Below are 22,734 nucleotides of genomic sequence, written 5' to 3'. Positions count from 1 at the left end.
AGACTATTTCAGAAAATGTGTGCAATTTTATTGTGTCTTTTTTTCTTTTCGGTAACTGTTCATTTTTTAAAATGCTGTTTAGTAGCATCCACCTGTTCTTCCAGTGCATCTAAAAAAAAAGAATGGGAGGAAATGGGAGGAACAGATTGTTTTTGTTAGGGTGTGCGAGTGAGGCAGCAAGGGATCGGTAATACTGAAGCACAACTTCATTTAGATGAAAATGATTTATAACATCACTTTTAAACTCTCAACAGAAATAATGTACTAAAATGAAGAAATCTAAAGGCAAATTTTGGAAAGTAGCAAGAAAATGGGAGAGCCCTGCAGCTGAAGAAAAAAAATTAAACAGTTCCATGACATTCAAAGGAATCGGACAATCTTCACACGATGTGAAGAAAATCTCAGTTACTGGTTCTTCTGAATCTGGCAGAATTACCATTCCAATACTAGAAGAATATTTCTTCTATGTTGATAGAACAACAACATTGCAGTACAGAGGACTAACTATTCAAGTGAACCATACACAGTATTGCTGAAAGTACTGAGAATATTCATCCTGGCAGCGTTAAGATAGATCTCCAAGAAATGAAACGTGCACGCTTTTTCTATGTAGAAAAATACTTGTCTTTCCTTTCATTTAACTGACCGAACTCTTGTTTTATATTTGTCAGATTTCAATTGCATTGTCCTTTTGGACTTCCTAACATTTTCTCAGTTGAGTGAAAGAGCGTGCTCAAACTAAAAAGCTTCCTGCAGGGAAAAATGTAAAAGTTCAAGGAATAACCTGAAGTTAAGCGTCAGTCTTGGGTCAGAAATGTGTATATGTCTGTAAGGCTATCCATACATTTTAATGTAGCAAGTAGCTGGGCAATCTAGCAAAACAATGAGCATTTCTCTTGAAATTTGGTCTGTACTGCTGATTATTTCTGGCAGGAATCCTAAGGTATTAAATCCTCTATGGGTATTAAATGAAAACTTTATTTTTACTTTCTCCAAATGTCCCAAAGTTGTTGCCTCAAGTATTACTGAATTACATATTCAAATATTAACGCGTAGTTAAGTCTACAGAAGATAACACTGCAGTTTTCACATTGTAAATATATATCTTAATTTGTTTAAAGACAAAAGTACATAAATCATTTTAATAACAATATAAATCAATAAAATTACTCATTGATATGACTATGAGATATTACTACACAATAAAATTAGTAAATTGCAAGACTTTTTGCTACTTCACAAGCATCTATCAATTTGACAAGTTATTTTATAATTCTTTTGATGATTTTATTAATCCATCAATATAATTCTATGGTTTTTATTATCTTATAAAATTTGATATATTTGTTGAGCAGTTAAGCATTATGTACCTTTTTAGGTATCTATCTTCCAATTTTTTTCTAGTTGATCTTTTTCTTTCTGATACTATATGGATAAAATTTATAGTCTACATTCCACCACTTGTAAATGAATTCCAGAAAACCATGCAGTGAACTTTGATTCTAAAATACCTAACACAGAATGGATGATGGAATAAGGGATGAATGAAAATAAAATTTCACTATCTCAAGGAAGATAAGCAATTTTCAGATTTATTCCCTGTGTCTCAATGAATCAGCCTATTGAAGCACAACTTCACCACTCCCTGCCAGACATACCAATAACACATTAAATAGTATTACAAGAAACATCTGATGTTATCAAAGATCTGACAAAACCACTTGATAACTACTGGCTAACAGCAGTTCAAATTCTGAAAATCTGAACCAATCCCCAGTGAATGGATTCTCTTTTTTAAGAGAATCCATTTTTTTTTGTTGCTTCTTCAGTGATTCTCTTCTGTGAGACTACTCCTAAATAAAAAGAAAGAAGTGTTTCCAAGTACTTTCCTGGGTCAGTGAACAAAATACCAATTAGATTAACATTTATGTGAAGTACCAAAAGTGTGCGAAACACGCTGATTTACTATAAAAATATGTGAATAGGATATAGTAAGAAAAAAATATCATGTAGGACCTAGTTCTTAATTTTATATACCTAGCCACTCTTTTCTGCCATGTCTAGCTAACAGAATTAAACCGTTTATTATCCTGAAATGGGATTAATTTCATCCAAACTTACATCTGAACTAATCATAGAATCATGAAACAGTCCAGGTTGGGAGGGACCTCAAAAGATCATCTGGCCCAACCTTTCGTGGCAGCCTGTCCAATTGAATCCTGAAAAGCCCCAGTGATGAACAACCATCGCGTCATATACATTTTGCTTACAGTGGATACAAAGAGGTGCTTCTAGTGCATTTCATCATAGGGCAGTGCGCACCTCGGGGACTCACTAAGAGTTTTCTAAATCTTATTTCCCTCTCCCACTAAGTACAAAGAGAGAAGCACCCAGCCCGGACCACAAAAGGCCAGACAAGGAAGTATTCTCAGGAGTAGCCTTTAGCAGGGATTTCACAGAATTCACAGAATTCACAGAATTAGAATTCACAGAATTCACAGATTTCCCTGGGTTTCCCTCAAATGCTGTTGCAGAGAACACTTGAACACAAGAGGGCTGTTCACAGAAAGTGGTGTGTAGAAGAAAGACCATCTGGACAACCTATCTATCCTGCCATCTGTACAGCAGATCATCTTCTACTGTATTGCCACTGCACCACTGAGTCCTACTGTCAGTCCTCACAGTTCTCCCTTATCCTTCACCTGCTCAGGTGAGGAGGGCCATGAAGATGATCAGAGGGCTGGAGCACCTCTCCTATGAGGACAGGCTGAGATAGTTGGGGTTGTTCAGTCTGGAAAAGGGAAGGCTCCGGGGAGACCCTGCAGTAGCCTTTCAGCACCTAATGGGGGGCTACAGGAAAGGTGGGGAGCAACTCTTTATCGGGGAGTGTAGTGATAAAACAAGAAGCAATGGTTTTAAACTGAAAGAAGGTAGATTTAGATTAGATATTAGGAAGAAATTTTTCACTCTGAGGGTGGTGAGACACTGGAACAGGTTGCCCAGAGAAGTTGTGGAAGGTCCATTCCTGGAGGTGTTCAAGGCCAGGTTGGATGGGGCTTTGAGCAACCTGGTCTAGTGGGAGGTGTCCCTGCCCATGGAAGGGGCGTTGGAACTAGATGATCTTTAAGGTTCCTTCCAACCCCAACCATTCTATGATTCTATGAACCTCAATAACCTGAAAAATTCTGTTCAATCATAGAACTGTCACCTCAAGTTTCATTTCCTTTGATAGTTTATTGTGAATATCTTGAAAACCAAAGTCCCAGCCAAGAGGATATCAAGTGGTGTCCCTTCATTGTGAATTTCAACCAAATTACTCTTCCCCTCTGCTTCCCTCTCTCTCTTCCCTCAGGAGAAGTGACTGTTCCTTTTGTATTGTACAGGGTGATAACCTGATTAGCCACCAGGGAAACAAAATTAATTTTCCACTCAGATAAGCAATACAGAAACTATATTAATCTCCAAATTCACGTTTTCTGCATGCACAGTCTCTGCACACCAACACACTATTTCTAAAAATAAACTTATTTTTCAAAGAATAGAAATTATTTTCAATTTTTCACAGTCTATTGTATTACCTACTGTAAAAGCAGGATTTTCCTCAGTTCTGATTTCAAGTTATTTATTTTTCTATCCATACCCTTAGACAGAACTAAGGTGTGATAGCAGCAGCTTGAAGAATTGTGAAGAAAAGCAAATTCTAGCAATTAGAAATTAAAAACAGGAAAGCCAGTTTGTTGTGAAATTGTTGCTGACAGACCAGCCAGTTGTTTGTCATGCAGAGAAGTGATCACCTTTTAACCTTGCTGGAAGTCGAAGGGTCAAGAAACAAAACTCCGTATTTGGTACAATCAGGATCAGCTATTTAAATAACCATCTCGAGAGTGCCAGTTATGAAGATGGTAGGTAGCAGACAGAACAAACTGGCCTCTTTTCCTACAGTTCCCAGATCTTGTAGCCTTCTCTCCCATGTATTTACCGCAGTGGGTCTTAAGTCTTTAACACCTGTCAGGCAAACTGACAATGACACATAATCTTCCATTTAGTAAAATGCAGGTTATCTCTGTTTGTGCCTGTTCAGTGCATCTCCTCACACGGTGTAAGGGTGAAACAGTAGATACTCTAAAATGGTAGAAATGAAGAACAAAAGGGGAAAAAGTCTACACAAAGGAATCCAGACATGCCATTGTGAAAGAAAACAAAATAAAAAATCCAAAGAAAATTATTGAAAACATTTGTTAGAGCTACAATTAAAAAAAAAATAAATCAAAACACCAAAAGACAAAAAGCAGGAAAAAACCAAACCCCCAACATCAAAAAACCCAAGAAGCATGTACTTGCTTCTGCCCCTTAACATCTTATCACTACAGCTGGCACCAGTGATGTAATTCAGTATCTCTATCTTTGCCACCAGTAGCCCTTTCAATAGTCTGTGGTGGGTTTACCCCAGCCAGCAGCTAAGTCCTCACACAGCCACCCACTCACACCCCCCACCAGCAGGACAGGGGAGAGAACAGGAAGAACAAAAGCAACAAAACCTTCAAGATAAAGACAGTTTAATAAGTGAAGCAAAGATTAAGGTAAAAACAAAACAAGTGATGCAAAGTCACCACCTCCTACAAGTAGACTGATGCCCAGCCAGCCTCCAATCAATGGCTGCTTCCCCCAGAAAACCCTCCCCACAATTTTTACTGCTGACCATGATGTTATTTGGCATTGAAAATCCCTTTGGTCAGTTCAGGTCACCTGTCCTGGCTGTGCCCCCTTCCAACTTCTTGCCCCCTCCCAGCCTACTCATTGAAGAAGAGCAGCACAAAGAGAAAGCCCTGAAGGTGTGCAAGCACTGCCCAGCAGTAACAAAAACACTGGCATGTTATTAACGTCGTTTTAGCTACAAACCAAAACACAGTACCATCCTGGCTGCTATGAAGAAAATTAACTCCATCCCAGCCAGATCCAGCACATAGTTCCCTGCATCGCACAGTACAATCTGTAATCTTGAATTAGGTATTTACAAGAGGTCTTCACCACCCAGAATGCAAGCAGCAAGAAGTGTGTTCAAACTATATTGGAGGGTGACGTTTCAGAAGTCCCATCCTGAAGTAGATGACTGAACGTGTAAAAGATCATGGTGCCAGATAAAAAAAAAGCAAGCCAAAAGAATTAGTCAATGACCTTTGACAAGCTCCCATTGATTAAATACTTCATATGATGTTAACAATGCTAAGTGTCAAATCCAACCCAGTGTGAACCGAGACCACCCAAGCCTCATTGTTGAGCGGCTTTTGAACAGAATTGCTGGAGTGCCTCTCACCTAACCTGAATGACACACTTAGAAATAGGGGACTCTATAAAGATAGAAGATGCAGGTATGATTTCCTAAAAGTTAGATGAGTCTTTCATCCTTAACCTCCTGCTTTCTGGACAAGTACCCTTAATCACTAAGTTACTATATTAATAGCTTAATACATTGTACCTTCAGCAGTGTTTTTAGGTGCCCAAAACTACTGCACAGTATACAAAACTCAAAGTTGATGGTCTGTCTAGTCTCTGAACCCTAAATGGAACTTAGGGGTGGGATTTCCTATTTTGCATACTTTAAAAACCTTACATACAAAGAAGCCCTTTTTTCAAGCAAACATTATTGTGCAGTTCTGGATCCATACCAAACCCAAAGTTTAAACACATCCACTTTCATCAAACAAAAAGACATAGGAACCCATGGATCATCAAGAATGTAAGCTGAAGAGCACGTCATTCTCTGTCATTCCTCACTACTGCAGCTTAGCTGTGTTACATCGACAGTTCTGGAGCACTTCTTGCTACTGAAAAACAGTCCTTAAGGGATGTAACTTACTGTTTTGGGGGGAATAACTTTCAGGAAGTTTAAAGTTTTGTATGTGCAACAACAATACAAGCAGCAGGAGGGCAGTTCACCAATACACAACAGACCTGACTGTGCTTTACTGAGATTGTCTGTAATTACTCTAGAGCTTCAGCCTGATGGTATTAATCAACATCAAGAAAAGGACCGAAAGATCACACAGCTGCACGTTATCTTGACCTAGAGAGATCACCTCCAAAGAATAAAAGCAAATTTAGTTCCTTTACCCATGTAATTTCTGCCTTGCTGATAAGACTGTCAAAGCCCATGTCATTTATGGTTGCTACAGATGCTATTCTGAGATACAGTTGTCAGTAAATTGACTGATAGCTGCCAATAAACAGGCAACAGGGGGTAACAATTTTTATCTATACTGCCTTGCACTGCAGACTGGAAAAGCACTGCACACGGAGTTAATGTGAACTGGCTTTATCCACATACAGTCAATCCAATAAATGAAATAAACCAGTTAAAAACTAACCACTATTCAATAAATTATTTTGTTTCAGGCTAGAACAAACATTGTAGTAAACTGTATTTCAAAACCACATGAAATAAGTGGGAGAATAAAGAGAAAAAAAATAGCATATTATGGACTGCTGCTTTTCTTTAAGTCAGTGAGAATGGCAAGTGCCCACTACATTTTCAAATGAAATCCAATAAAAATTCCATAATTATAAGGCTACCTAAGAAACCTTAGAAAAAGCCTTGAAGCTGCTAAACCTTAGGCCATCCATTACCAAACTACCATTCATCACTACAGCAGACACAGTGGCCTATCAAGGCTGTATGGTGTAGAATTGTTGGAAGTGATGTACAGGAGAAAGATAGGGCTGAGGTATCATGGTGGTTCAGGACAGAATAGAGAGTAGGCGGCAACGGCAACAGATGCTATCAAACATGTTATTGCTAGGAGCCACTTGGATACACCTGCTCAAGAGCTGGTGATTTGTTTCAGTGGCTTCCAGAATTGACAGGTTCCCAGCCATCTCCCATCCTCTGTACTTTTCAATGCATTAGTCTGAGTGTTGCTGTGGAAGTAATTCTCCAACTGGGGTAGAATATGAGGTGGAAGGGAAAGCGCAAGAAATGTTGCCAGAACACTGATCTAAGATATTCATCTTATGCTCACTGGAGAACATGTGATGGTAAAAATATTCTGGAAATTCATCTAGCAACTTCTGGCTTACCTCTCGTCTAAACTCTGATAGGTAATATATAGTAACTACTGATACGTACTTTTTTGCAGGTTCAGCTGCAAGCATCTAAGCACTAAAAATGCTACAGAAGCGGCATTCTTTAGAAGAAGAAAGTTACCTATTTTATTTTTTCCCAAGAGAAGTCCTTGCCATCTTAATTCTATAAAGCAATGTAAAAACCATGTTAATAATTTTCCTTTTAAGCAAATAAAAAGCTCACTGGAAGATCTTGGTCCGTTTCTTGAACATTACCATGAGAATGAATATGCTGACAAGAGTCAGCACATCGTGCTAGAACTAGTCACCATAATTCCATTCCTCAATCTCAAGATTCCTCTAAACTGAACATCACCAGACTTAAAAGCTATGCAGAAACTGTGACTGCATTCCACAGTGTGCTGTACAATCCTGGGCAAAGGGCCTTTTCAGCGTGCCGCAGCAATCCACACACGCTGGTTTTCCCATGAAAACAAAGATACAGAGATGTGTGCCTTAATCTCCTCCCACCCTGAAGTTGAGATCTTTGTACGTTTTCTGTATTCATCTCCTTCTTGCATGTGGGTATGGTCTTACTATGTACAGGATTTCTTTATTATGGTTATATATTATCTATAGCCCTATAACCTCTGGGAGTACCAGCTAAGAATTAGGATGTGACCAATATGTGCACTCAGGCTTGAAGACAAGAAGTGCATTTTAGTCCTATATTTATCATCAAAAAGAGCCAATGTTTAAACACATTTCTTTCTTCCTAATAAAGAAAATTTCCCAAAATCTGACAGATAACACCTTAAAATGACTTGCAGAATAAGACGAAATTTAAAAACATGTAACACCACCGCTCTCTCGATTCCTCCTATTCTTGTCCCAGTGATTAGAAACAGTTTAAGTATAACATTTTATGATATTGTTATTACTATCTATACTTCCATAATACTTGAGAATTCCCAACATGAAACAGGAGCACTGTGCAGTGCACCACAGCCAACAACAATAATGTATATGGTGCATAAATATAAATAGGGCACAACTGAAATTAGGTCATGTTACATTATTTCACCAAATAAAATAACTGTGTTCCTTTACACACTTCCCATCAGGAACCCTCATGTTCTCACACAAGTGCACATTCAGAAATAGGTAGCAAAACATTAATTAGGTTTTATATTTTTTAGTGCATGCAGGGGCAAGACCTACAAAAGTTGAGTCCCTTCAATTGCACTGAAGGCAACGAGAATCAAAGTTTTTAAATACCTGAGCAGGATCATGACACTCACCCCACATATTCTAATTTATAACTGCTGTTTTACAGTAGGTTAAAACAGAATATTTACTAAACTAATTCAATCCATGTTCCCACAATGCTAAGAAGGTGAGAATTTTATTACCATTTAAATATACTACCGCAGCAGATGAACCCTTTAGGAGCACCTGCAATTCCAGTGCATCAGGCACTATACCAAAGGTATAATCCATAAAGATGATATGTGTGCACAGACATAGATATGGTATGTTATATATACATATATACTTAGATATATAAAAGACTACTCAATTTCTTTGCAACCCCTGAACGGCTAATTGTGATCACCCAAAGGACATTTTGATACCTACAGTAGTCGCATCATAAAAAAGGTAATGTATGTTTTTCATACTTTCACCACTAATTCTTAAATAGTAAAGTCCTTTCAATTTTTTGTTTGCATTCCATTGAATTTCCATGGCAAGCAGCCAAGTGTACAGTTTACAGGGGAAAAAAAAGAAGAAAAGATCATGTGTTCATTGATAAAACTGATACAGTTACTATTCTGGGAAGAGTAGTTGCACTCTGATGAACAGAACGGAGGCAACCTACCAGGACTTTGCATTTTTGCCTTATTTTGTGCTTTGAAATACTTATTTTAGCTAAGGGATGTAAAAAGTATAAGAAACAATGATGGAGACTCAACTTTGGAATAGTACACTTGTGTCACAAGTGTTTATATCTTACTATGAAGAAGAGTCACAGTAAGAGTGCAGAAACTGTAACAAATGCTAACAGACAAAACTAAGATTTTATTAATCACATATATGACAAACCTGACTATAGCACTGTGTCTTTATAGTAAAAAAGAGTAAACTCATATGGAGCAAGGCTAGAGACAGAACAGCATGGACACAGGATATTCGGTACACTATCAAAAAATCAAAGCGGAATGACTTACCACTTCTTCATGGGTAGCACTTTCTACATTTATACCATTAACCTAAAAACAGATACGATAGGTAGAAAATGATTTGCAATGTGTAAGTTAGTTAATGAAATAAACATAAAGGCAAGTATGAAACAAATGTCAGTGGAAAAAATGAATGTTTACTGACCTGTATTATTGCATCTCCTATAAATAACATTCCTGTTTGGTCAGCTGTGGGATTACAGAAGGAGTACATTTTAATTGAAAGTAGTACTGAAAAATAACTTTATATTCTCTTTCAGCAATTCGTTTAGCATACTGTTAGTAACCTTCATTTGAAACTGATTTGGTTGTGAAAATACCAATGGCATAGCAATCAGTATTCATCCTATAAAGGTAATAGATTCCTAGCAATTTTAAACAAATTAAGAGAGTTACTTCCCATGCACAAAGAATTTATTTAACATGGAATACCAATGTCATTTCTCAGTAATGAAGGATTTCATTAAATTATGTGCAAAGCGTGATTCACACTTTTCATTATTCTTCCACAAAAGGGAAATAGGAATTTCTGAAACTACTTAGCAATTCCTTTCCCCCTGAGCAAATTTACAGGGACAGCTATAATTAAAGAGGTTGTGCCTAGAATTTAATACAACTCTTTAACATGAAGTTTGAGTTAGCTTTGTTCCTGAGAATAACAAAATACATTATTCCGGTCTGTAATTTGCATGTTTCCAGCCTTACAGAGTTAATGGGAATAATGTAATGAAACTGCAAACAATTCTGCACAGATACAAACAATGACATTTTTGAGGTGCATTCTCTAACTTTTAATAGTTTTGCTTTTTAGTGGAATTTGAGGACGTTTATCTCTTGGAATGTATTACTTAATTGAAAGTAAGGCTCTGATCCTGCTATTATGATTAAACGAGGCGTGTTAGTCTTATATATGATCTTACAGGGCCACAGCTTGAGACTTGGAAGAACCCAATAAATTTTAACATAGCCACTATTTTTAGACATGGATATAGAGGTAAAAAAGAAAGAAAAAACTGTATAGAGTGTTCTCACCATTTCTGCAATATAGCTTTTGCCACTATAAATGTACCTTCGGTACAAAATAGGGTTTTTTTTAATATTAAATTGAACTTTCTAATAGATTTTTAATACCTCTCTTGGCAGATAAAAGATAACAGTTCATTAGTCACACTTTTCTCAGTTCTCAGGAAAGATTTCACTATTTCTTTTAAATAGCATACTACAGGTTGCATTGAAGGCTTCTACCCCACTTGTTATTCTGCTTTGTATTTTAAAATATCATAGCTCGTAGAGAAAAAAGACATCTATGTACAGGAATGGAACTGAATTAAAGCAGTTCAAAAACATCATGAAGCAACACGAAGTAGCCTATATTGGGTACATACATTGCCAGAGGTGCTGAACATTAGCTTGGGCATCTCAACACTAAACTTCTGCTCAAGATGTTAGTAATATGGAATCACAGAATTTTCAGAATTGGAAGGGACCTCTAGAGATCATCTAGTCCAACTCCCCTGCTATAGCAGGATTGCACAGAGCACATGACTTAGGACTGCGTCCAGGCAGGTCTTGAAAATCTCCAGAGAAGGGGACTCCACAACCTCCATATACCACATATACCAATAGTGAAAAACATGTGAACCGTTTTTAATTCAATACTTGAATTGGGGCATTGGGCTGCTTCAGGAGCATTCAGGAGCATACCTGAATCAGAGACAGAAGGAAGAGGGTGTGTTTGAAATTCCAGTTGTGGGAAAGTATGAAAGGATGAAGTCAAAGGGTAGATGCCTTGTCCACTGTGTGTGACCAACTCAGAATGGAGTGGAGAAATTCCGAGTATATCTGTATTAGCAAGTCATGAGGCAGAATGGAGATAGATCAGGAATGAAAGCAGTTGGTGCTGAGGCTACTTACGCCTACACTGTATGGGTTTCAGGGGTTTTATTTCAGATCAGTTAGACTGGGATCCCAGTCTGAATGCTCCCAGGTGATGTGAAGCTGCCCAAGGAAAGCTATTGCACAAAACTTTATGTTTTGTGGGCCCCTAAGCAGCCCATCGTAAGGCATACCAGTGCCACACAGTGATGCCCTCCTGCTGCCCATAACAGCTGCAGCGGGCCACATGGCAGAAGCAGACCTTGCTTACAAGTAATGCAATGGTCCCCGCAGTGCAGAGCCTGGACATCAATTGAATGAGGTGTAACACAGGGAGAGTGGGGTCTCCACCTGCTTCAGGAGGACACCGTAATAAGCCAACCCTGGGATGTTACTCTGTCTGTGTGTGGGCTGCAGTAAGACTCACACTCCGACTCACTGCAGCAAGGCAGAGGTGGGTGTTTATACTTCAACATGTGTTGGTCAGTTGACCTGCAGGCCATGCATGTGATAAGGATGGCACACATGGGCAGCAGGCAGCGTTGTTTTCCTGAGGTCCCATCTTTTTGGCTCTTCTGGGAGGCCAGAGCAGCTGATGCCATTGGGAAGATCAGTTAGAAACAGCAATATTGAAAAAGAAGCACAATAAAAGGAAGAGGAAGACCTACTGTGTGTGTTAGCCAATAAATTTTATAGTTTAAGAGCAGAAAGCAACTATATCCTGCTTGCAGAGTCTCTACACACAATCAAATCTGTCCAGATAAGTCAATAAGAGAAGGAGCACTATGTGGTTGGCACCATATGCTCTATGAACTGAAACAAAGCACAGAAAATGAGGACAATCAGGGAATTTGCTCCAAAAGCGCATTATGCTGCAAACTAACCCAATAATGTAGACACCACCATGGCAGCTGCCATCATGGCCAGTGACAGTATTCTGGCAAACTATGCTTGCAAGTCTGTGATGAGACACTTTGATGATGATTTCTAACAAAAATATTTTCCACAAATCAAATTGCAGAGGACACGTCACTATGATGCACAAGTTACAATATAGTTTGTGATTGGAAGAACTCCTTGGAAAGAAACAAGCAAGCAGTCTTGTTTCTCTAAGGCATATTTTAAATCTGAAGACAAGATATCTACTGATGTTTTCATTAAGTAATATGTTCTCTATGTGACAAAAACATTAAGTAAAATGTTCCAGGCTATGTGGGACTTCTCCCACTGATAACATCCTCATATACAAAGGTGTCTACGAAAGGCTGCTCTGTAATTATCAGTCACTATGTGTAAAATGAATCAGTACTAAAACCAAAACACTTGAGAAAGAGCTTTGGGATACCAAGGAGCACATAAACTTATTCAGAGAAACAGTGAATATAACTTTGTTAGATCCAGTATGCATCTTTAAGTTTTACTTGAAATAATATTTCAGTAGCAGTGAATTGAACACGGTAAAAAAAAAATCATCAGAAAAAAAATAAGCACAAAGTAGTGATAAGTAGAAATGTACCAGGCTGTAAAAGAAAATGAAGTGTGCTACAACAATTAGTGCTACATCAACTTTACTCTATGTCTTAATTATCTTTAAAAATGTTTAATAGTGATTAAATGCTGTACATTGATTAAATTCACAAGTGATACTGCAGTAGAAGGAAAGCATCAGGGAAACCCAAACGGGCTTATGTAGAAGAAATTATATGAAAATAACTTATTTTTGAGAATATTAGACTTGAAAAACTTTCCCAAAAGCAAATGACCCATCATTCTAGTCATTAAAAAAAAAATTATTCATACAGATCCATGAACTATAAAAATTATTTTGCACTTAGTGAGATTGGAAAAGAACCAATAACTCTTTCCGGCTTTCACTTGTTTCCTTTTGCTATCCATTGGGGCTGAAGAAGGGCTGTATTAAATTTTCCAACGTCTGCAAGATTGTAAACCAGTAAATTTACTGAACAGACTCTTGGGAAATTCTAACTTATCACATGTTAACTGACGTACAGCTCTATTCAGATTTGAGTCTGTAAATAATCTCATGTCCTCGTGTTTTTCAAGACTGATTGCAATACATACTTTCACTCAATTTTTGTTGAATTCCTGAATCACACAAGAAACATACCAGGTACTATGTCCTCTGACATTATTAGTGATGGGCAAAAACATGCTGGTTAAAGCACACAAGGAGCTGCATTGGCTTCATGGACCTCTCAATTCATAAGCTTAACTTTAAATAAGTATTTCACTGCATAAAGAAAATCTGAATGAATAGTTAAGAAACTAGATGAAATAAAAAGAAGACTGGATAAATTGGCATATAGGATGCAAGAGACTTCTTAAAGTTATCCAGATATATTTTTCCCTCCTCTCCCATGAACAGGACACAACTACAGTCATGACTGTAAAGATACACCTGCTGCAATTTACTTTTTCGTTTTTTGAAGACAAGAAGTTTAACATTTTGAATCTATGCTTTAAAACACAACTATATTGACTCAGACATTGAAAACTACCTTGTTAGGTAAGTTTTAAAAACTGAACATACTCTTTACAGGACTTGCTTAAATTCCATTTACTTGTTTAAATAAAACATTAAAAAAAAACTTTCCAAATTTCTATTTTTGACCATGAGATTTCCTTAGTCTAATTTTCTTCCTCTTGATTTGTGTCCAGTTTGTCATATAAAGAAAAGCAGTAAGTCACTCAATCCAATGCGTTCTATCAAATACCCATGCCATTATTCTAATGTGCCAGGTTCCCCACGCTGCACTGAGTGGCACATGGGGAACTGGGACTTCTCTCTCCACTTTTCTCAGTGCCTGTGGAGCAAGCAGAAAGAGAGCATTTCAATTTCCTAAAAGTACTGTAGCTACCCATCAAGAAGTCACTTCTAGGTGTAAGCATTCACAAGCCTGAAGCACTGGAGCTCACCACATAAGAATCAATTAAATGTGAGGGATGCACAGGGTGCGACAGGTACCGGATAGAGGAGCAGGCAAAGACTGGATGTAGCAGGCTTGGAGCACAGGAGCACAGGCTTGGACAGATAATAATGGTCCTTATGTGAATGCAGACATAGGATAACCAGCAGCGCTACAGCAATTGCCATTGATCCTCCTCAATACCCTGATCATGAATGCCTTAATGGTAGAATGAATCTCCTGCTGACTCATCAGCAAATAAAAATGCTACCTGGTAATATGTTATGGGACTGTAGAAAAGCCGAGGCCATGCGGCAGCACAGTATTTTAGCCGGCACTTCGCACAGCTGCACAGAATGGAGTGTTGTATCTGCAAAGTTAACGCAAGATAAAACTAGTTTGGCCTCGCAAGTCAGAACTGGTTTCTCTTCAGTTTGGACTACAGGAAGAACAACGTGAGCTGTAACAGTGCGCAGGCACCACAGGCACCACCAGGGAACACTTAATTTTCATCCAAGCGTCTGAGCAAGAACTGGTCACTCTGGACATAATTTTCCTTATGGTTTGGCATATGGCAACATGAGCATGCAACTGATACCAAGACTTATCTAGGACAATGTACATGCTAGCAACTCTAAATTTATTCCAATTTTGTTCCATAAAAGAAGTACCAACAAACCCAGACTTTTTCTGTTCTATCCACTGCAGCAAGTAGGGTCCCGTAGTCAACATAAGGCTGTGTTTTTCTTGTAACACTGGAATGGTTGGGAAAATTACGGTCAGGGACCCCAGCTGGAAAGCTGATGTGTGCAAGAGGTGGGGACAGAGACCAAACAGGTACTTTGGTCAAAAGACAACTACTTTTTGCCACTGCTTTTAGAAGTGCAAATATGGGAAGTTTGGGAAGCCACGAATCACAGCAAGAAATTGGCATGCCTGTGTTCGAAAGTGAAAATTATTATTTTGTTCCATATAAAAAAGGCGAAGTTATTAGGATGGAAGAATCAGGGGGAGCATACAAAACCAAAATCCTTTAAAGAAATCAACACAATTAATTAAATGAGATTTCTTGCTGTTCTGTGGTGACAGTACAGCTGAGAGTAAAAATCTGGACTTTGTATTTTAATCAGAAATTGCCTAATTTTACTTCCTGCTTCCCTTCTCTTCCCCATTGGCAAGTAATTCAAAATAGTTTTACAGCCTTTATTTATTTCCTGCCTCAAGATTACTGTAGTACTAAGAAACTCCACAGACAGAAGCTAAATGTAGAGAGGCAACTAGAGGACAAACATATGAATCCATAAAATCAAAAGACATTACCTGACATGATATTGTCAAGAAGAAGAGGAAAAAAACTGTATCTGAACACTGTAAATTCTGATCTTACACTACGATAAAATCAATCTGGTTATTAAACCTTTTACCATATCATGATATGTAGTTGCATCAGATTCAAAAAATCTAGACAGGATTAGGTTACCTGAATACTTGGATGAGACACCCATAAAATAACTGCTGCAAAAAGTGACGTTTTCTAAGACAGCAAGTTTTGCTCAAGACATAAATTCATTGTTAAACTAAAGCAAAGTATACTTCCAGAAGACATTATGCTATTTGAGATGAAACTGGAATAAGTTATGAGGAATTTGAGATGATTTATCACTTTTTACAGGGACAGAATTGCTTGTATCAATAATTCAGCCAAATTCCATGCTAGCTTGTGACACTAATTTCTGGCTTTATTTCACTAAAAATACTGGTATTGTGTTTTTCCCAATTTCTTAGAAACTACCGTTAAATAAATTCATATTATTTACTGGAAAGGAAACGGCTTTTTCTTTGAGAAAGAGAAAGGCACTTAACTCATATCAACGGCACACGTTCCTGGAAAAGACCAATTTACAAAGTGTACTGTAAACTCCTTCATATTTTGGGTATACACGAGTATTGCTGTTATCAAAAGGTAATTGAGAAGGATCTGGGGGTCCTGGCGGACAACTTGCTGGTCATGAGTCAACAATGTGCGCTCACAAACAGCATCCTGGTCTGTGTAAGGAGGAGTGCTGTCAGCAGGTGGTCAGAGGTGATCCTTCCCTTCTCACCACTGGTGAGACACAGCTGGAGTGCTGGGTCCAATTCTGGGCTCCCCAGTACAAGAAAGTTGGGGTCTTACTGCAGCAAGCCCAGTGAAGAACCACAGAGATGAAGGGACTGGAGCACCTTTCATGTGCCAGAACCAGACTCTTCTCAGTGGTGCCCACTGACAGGACAAGAAGTTGAAAGGGCATTAGCTGAAACACATGAAATTCCATCTGAACACAAGAAAACACTTTTTTACTGTAAGGGTGACCAAGCACTGGCACAGGTTGTGCAAAGAGGTTGTGGAGTCTCCATCACCAGAGATATACAAAAGGTATCTGAACAAGGTCCTGAACAATTGGTTCTATGTGGCCCTGCTTGAGCAGAGGGTTTGGGCCAGATGACCTCCAGAGGTCTCTCCCAACCCCAATAATTCTGTGATTTGCAAAGGTGCATACAGGAATATATTTAATATGCTTACATATTTTAGCATATTTGTTCAAAATACCACTAATTTGAAACAACATTAACCTATTAAGGAAGTATTTGGTGAAAATAAAAATATACTGAATGAAAAAAGAATTTATTTTTACAGTTTAATTCCCAGATGTTGACTCTTCTCACGAGAATTATCCTTCATACTCTACGCAACCCAGATCAGTTTCTGGATCTTTTTGCTGAGAGAAACCTGGGCTTTGATTTTCTAATTCCCATTGATACCAGAGCAACAGTGACACAGGAACTGAATTCAGAGAAAAGAAAAAGTATCATGAGGAGCAAACAATAACAGATTGGAAGCAGACAGATTTTCTTAGAAGTTTTGGATTAAAAATTGCCAGGGAAATTTAAAAGAATCATTCCCCAAAATTACACATGGATAGCAGAATCCCACCTGGAAAAAGGTAACCAAGTCAGATGCCACTGCAAAAAAAACTTGAAGTGATGGACATTTATAACTATATATATATATACTTCCTATATTTAGTGTCCTATCTAATGTGCTGTAATGACATGTGATTTTCTCTGTTTATCTTTGTGATTTCCCATCTATCTATCTCTCTGTTAATTTTCAGTGTGAGTGTCTCTCAGGAGCAGTTCTCTCACCCCTTTCTCCACTCTATTCTCAAATGATCAGCAAGTATATAATTATTTCTAGACTTATCACCATCTTATGAGATTTTTTTTTTTTAAACAGAATTAGCTTAAACTGGAGATTTTACAGTTAGCAATAAAGCACACTGAAAACAGGAGGCATGAATTGCTAAAACTCCTACTTTTTTTCAAATTAAATATTTTAATTCTAAAGAAATCAGATAATATTAAACAGGAAAAAAATTTCAGAGCTGAATTTGTTTTGAGTTTGATACTGGCTTTGCTCCTTCACCTTCTCCTCTTAGATGACCTTAGCAAAAAACAGGTTTCCAGAACATAATGTTCACTAGAATCTTCTACTGATAAAACCATTTTTCTGTCAATGGCTAGAATTGAATCCACCTTAAAAGGAGAACTACTGTAAAAACAAATTTCTAATATTTTTCACTGCAAACTATTAACAGGATAAACTTAGCTTTATTACAAACAAATATTGCTTTATATTTTCTATATGCCAAAAAGTAAAATGAGGAAGATGTATTAGGGTAATTAGCAATCACAAAAGCATACCAATGGGCATTAAGGCACCTTAAAAACCAAATCCTTTTATTCCCTGCCATGACTTTTAGAAGGCAGATGATACTATAACTGTTCAAATTTCAAAATACTGTTTTGTTACTATTGCCTAATAATTCAGAGAGCCTATGTTAAAGCCAAAATTTGCCACTTTTTTACTGACCTGGTGAGGACAATGGCTACATATATACCAAAACTGAGAAGACTAGAATCTGGAAGAGTCCTGGGCGTGACGCTATTTTTAATTAAATGTGCTTTGAAAGACAGTACAGAAAGGAGTTTTAAAGTTCAGTTTTATTTCTACCCATCTAACTCTTAGCAGTAACTATAGCAAAAGTTATTAAAAGGCTTTTTGATGGTCTTCCGATTGCAAACAGGTTTGTGACATGAGCTGCATTGCAAGTTTATCACATGATCTGTAAAAACTACCAGCATACACTGTGATTAAATAGAATTTAGACCTGCTTTAGGAAACAAGAGTAGAAAAATTCCAATGGTTCTAGTTTCCTGCAGGAGTCCAGGTATTTGCATGTCTTGATGCAAGATCTTTAAGCCAAACCGAATGGCAATGTGATTCTTGTAGGTGTTTCCAAACAAGTAACATTACAATATGAGCTCAGTAAAGAAAACCTAGACACAACAGGTTAGTTCTTTAATTTAGGAAAAAAGTCCTAGCGTAGTTCAGATTAGCTTGTAGATGTTGCAGCAGAGAGAACCCACAGGAATGGTTATCATGATAAATACTTACTAAAGAAAAATACTTCCAGTTTTACACACATTCAGTAAATTAGCTCTTTATTATTTGATTTTGCCTTTACAGAAAAATATTAATTTTCAACATAAGGAAAAAAAATAGAACTTTTAAATTCCAATTTAAACTTTTAAATTTTGCCTATTTAAGAAAAGTCATGTTAACAAAGATGTGACTATAAGAAAAGCAAAGCAGTTATTTTTTAAAATGTATCTTCAGAAAATTTGAAAGTGCTACATTACTACTGTCATTTATTACTTGGGGTACTTGCCTAGCAACAGCTAATAAGTCCCTTGAGTTTGAAAATAAAAGTAAAAATATGCATGCATCTTACGTGGACAGAATTCAGAAATAAACTGGAATAATTAAGAACCAAGAGCAATAGTTGTAACTATGAATAAGTTATATTTTGTTTTTTTAAAAAAAAAGTTCTACTAGCCAAGAATAGCTAACACTCCATTGAGTGTCAGCAAAAAGCTGTTTAAAATTGCAAAACTGTGGTACTGCTAGGAGTGCGCTTAGTAGTGTTAGAAGCTCTAGGTACTCTATGTGTATAATCAATAGAACTTGATAACATTTTCAGAATTATTACAATACTTTTCAGGTAAATATAGTTGTGCGCATTTTAAAATTAATTAATCAGTAGGTGAACAAACTGACAAAGGAATGTAGTAGAATGTAAAGGAAGATGAGTCTGATCACACAATTACAATATTCTAAGGCATAAGGTTAGCTCTAATAGACATCAGATTAATACCACATTTAAAAGGATCTCTGAATAACATAATATAAAGTTAGACAAGTTAAGAATAGGTAACATTATATAAGGAAATAAATTATATTCTGGCATCTTCAATCTTTTCTTCCAGAAAAAGTAAATAAGTTTCCATTAAATTCTAGTATAGTATACCAAAAAGTTTTAAATTCTGTAGAGGTGATAAATGGAAAACAAACTGGGAGACTAAGGGGGATGCCAAAAGCAGAAATACATATTTTAAATGAGTTACAATAAAAGAAGTAGTTCCTAAAATAGCCTAAAAAGTCTTTATTTCAGAAACCAGTACGGGAAAGATAAGAACAGTGAAAAGACCAAAAATAGAACTTTTCTGAAATTGCAAAAGGATGTTATTAAATTTCTCATATTATTCTATGTGACATTATCTCTAAGCAGAAGGGTCGTTACATTTGCTCCTTCCATCAAATATTCTGTGTGATTCTTGACTGCTTCAGCACCAAACCCATCCATCCTCAGAGGGACTTCAGGCAGTTCTTTCCTGAACACATTCTCTGAATGAAAACAGACTATATAGCTCTTTAATTTCTCTGCAGAGAATAATTATCATTAACCTTTTTCTTCAACCTGGACTGTAGTGGCAACAAATTCAAATAGTAATTTTAAGCACTATTTCATTAGATTTCTGCAGTTCATAAGGGAACTACATTGTCAATCAGAGGTAGGTAAATGGGTGATCGCAGCCCAGAAGGCCAACCATATCCTGGGCCGCATCAGAAGTGTGGCAGCAGGTCAAAGGAAGTGATTCTGCCCCTCTACTCCACTCTCGTGAGACCCCACCTGGAGCTCTGCATCCAGCTCTGGAGTCCCCAACATAAAGACATGGACCTGCTGGAGCGTGTCCAGAGGAGAGCCACGAGGATGATCCGAGGGCTGGAGCACCTCTCCTATGAGGAGAGGCTGAGAGAGTTGGGGCTGTTCAGCCTGGAGAAGAGAAGGCTCCGGGGAGATCTTATTGTGGCCTTCCAGTACCTAAAGAAGGCCTACAGGAGCGCTGGGGAAGGACTTTTTTCTAGGGCATGTAGTGATAGGACGAGGGGGAATGGCTATAAACTGGAAGAGGGAAGGTTTAGATTAAACATCAGGAAGAAATGTTTCACTTTGAGGGTGTTAAGGTCAACCTGGACTGTAGTGGCAACAAATTCAAATAGTAATTTTAAGCACTATTTCATTAGATTTCTGCAGTTCATAAGGGAACTACATTGTCAATCAGAGGTAGGTAAATGGGTGATCGCAGCCCAGAAGGCCAACCATATCCTGGGCCGCATCAGAAGTGTGGCAGCAGGTCAAAGGAAGTGATTCTGCCCCTCTACTCCACTCTCGTGAGACCCCACCTGGAGCTCTGCATCCAGCTCTGGAGTCCCCAACATAAAGACATGGACCTGCTGGAGCGTGTCCAGAGGAGAGCCACGAGGATGATCCGAGGGCTGGAGCACCTCTCCTATGAGGAGAGGCTGAGAGAGTTGGGGCTGTTCAGCCTGGAGAAGAGAAGGCTCCGGGGAGATCTTATTGTGGCCTTCCAGTACCTAAAGAAGGCCTACAGGAGCGCTGGGGAAGGACTTTTTTCTAGGGCATGTAGTGATAGGACGAGGGGGAATGGCTATAAACTGGAAGAGGGAAGGTTTAGATTAAACATCAGGAAGAAATGTTTCACTTTGAGGGTGTTAAGGCACTGGAACAGGTTGCCCAGAGAACTTCCAGGGATGAGGCCCTATCCCTGGAGGTGTTGAAGGCCAGGCTGGACGTGGCCTTGGGCAACCTGGTCTAGTGGGATGTGTTCCTGTCTATGGCAGGGGGGCTGGAACTCGATGATCTTCAAGGTCCCTTCCAACCTAAACCATTCTATGAAGAAAGAACAGAAACTGTTCATGTCAGTGGCATCCTAAGGCCACAGTTTATTCATTCAACTGCTATCTGGAACAGATGACAACTGAAACAATATAATGTACTTTTCATACCTTTCTCTATTTAGTTTAGAGTACAAGAATAATAACCATAATATTGTAGGTCCACTGAAATGACAAATACAGTTTTTCAGATTTTATATCTACCTTTTTGTTTCATAAAGTGCAAAATTCACCTTCCAAAGAGAATATTCATCATAAAAGCATATAGAACTGAAATACAGTTTCCAGAAACATGTTATATCTTAACGTACCTGTTAAGCAAAACTAATTATCTTTTATTGAAAGTTGATCTTTTTCACATGTAAGAAGAATTTGATCATTAATATACTCTTTGAATAAAATTTCTTTATACACTTAACAGAAAAGCATTATTCAGTATCAGGAACCTAATGCACATATTTTCAGACACACACATATATATGTATACACATATAAAGGCTCACTTTCACAGAATCACAGAATGGTTAGGGTTGGAAGGGACCTCTGGAGATCATCTAGTCCAACCACCCTACCAGAGCAGGGTCACCTACAACAGGTTGCACAGGACAGCGTCCAGGCAGGTTTTGAATGTCTCCAGAGTGGGAGACTCCACAACCTCTTTGGGCAGCCTGTTCCAGTGCTCCACTACCCTCAAAGTAAAGAAATTCCTCCTCATGTTAAGATGGAACTTCCTATGTTCAATCTTGTGCCCATTACCTCTTGTCTTATCACTGGGCACCACTGGAAGAAGACTGTTCCCATCCCCCTGGCACCTTCCCTTTAAGTATTTGTAAGCATTAATAAGATCCCCCCTCAGTCTTCTTTTCTCTAGACTAAAAAGACCCAAATCCCTTTCCTCATAAGAGAGATGTACCAACCCCCTAATCATCTTCGTAGCCATTTGCTGGACCCTCTCCAGCAGTTCCCTGTCCTTCTCGAACTGGGGAGCCCAGAACTGAACACAGTCCTCCAGATTTAGCCACACCAGGGCAGAGTAGAGGGGCAGGATGACCTCCCTCGACCTGCTGGCCACACTCTTCTTGATGCACCCCAGGATGCCATTTGCTTTCTTGGCCACCAGGGCACATTGCTGGCTTATGGTCAACCTGTTGTCCACCAGGACTCCCAGGTCCCTTTCAACAGAGCTGCTCTCCAGGAGGTCAGCCCCCAACCTGTACTGATTCATGGGGTTATTCCTCCCCAGATGCAGTACCCTACACTTGCCCTTGGTGAATTTCATAAGGTTTCTCTTTGCCCAACTCTCCAGTCTGTCCAGGTCACGCTGTATGGCGGCACAGTACACAAGCAACTGCCTAAATCTAGAGCTGGAAAGCTAATTCACTTTTTCTTTTTTTTTTTTTTTTTCCCTGCCAAAACAAAAGAATGAAAACAAATTTCAAATTGACCTAAAATGGGAATGCTCTGCTTTTCTCTGTAAAAATGAGTTTATTCATCA

At 38.3% G+C, this 22,734-nt stretch overlaps 1 protein-coding gene across 1 annotated transcript in view; it reads right to left on the bottom strand.

Moving 5' to 3' along the window:
• The window catches only part of SNTG2 (syntrophin, gamma 2), a 183,847-nt gene that overhangs the window by 127,034 nt on the left and 34,079 nt on the right, over nt 1-22,734 (bottom strand). Inside the window, exons 5-6 of the mRNA XM_009887927.1 lie at nt 9,445-9,488; nt 9,288-9,329 (exon numbers count right to left, since the gene is read on the bottom strand). Of these exons, the coding sequence (XP_009886229.1) occupies nt 9,288-9,329; nt 9,445-9,488 (86 nt within the window). The remainder of the gene's footprint in view (nt 1-9,287; nt 9,330-9,444; nt 9,489-22,734) is intronic.

The sequence above is a fragment of the Charadrius vociferus genome, unplaced genomic scaffold, assembly GCF_000708025.1.
Source record: "Charadrius vociferus isolate BGI_N301 unplaced genomic scaffold, ASM70802v2 scaffold156, whole genome shotgun sequence".
NCBI classification, from domain to species: Eukaryota; Metazoa; Chordata; class Aves; order Charadriiformes; family Charadriidae; genus Charadrius; species Charadrius vociferus.
The sequence above is the reverse complement of the archived record's forward strand: the minus strand, read 5'-3'. Positions and strand labels throughout refer to the sequence as shown.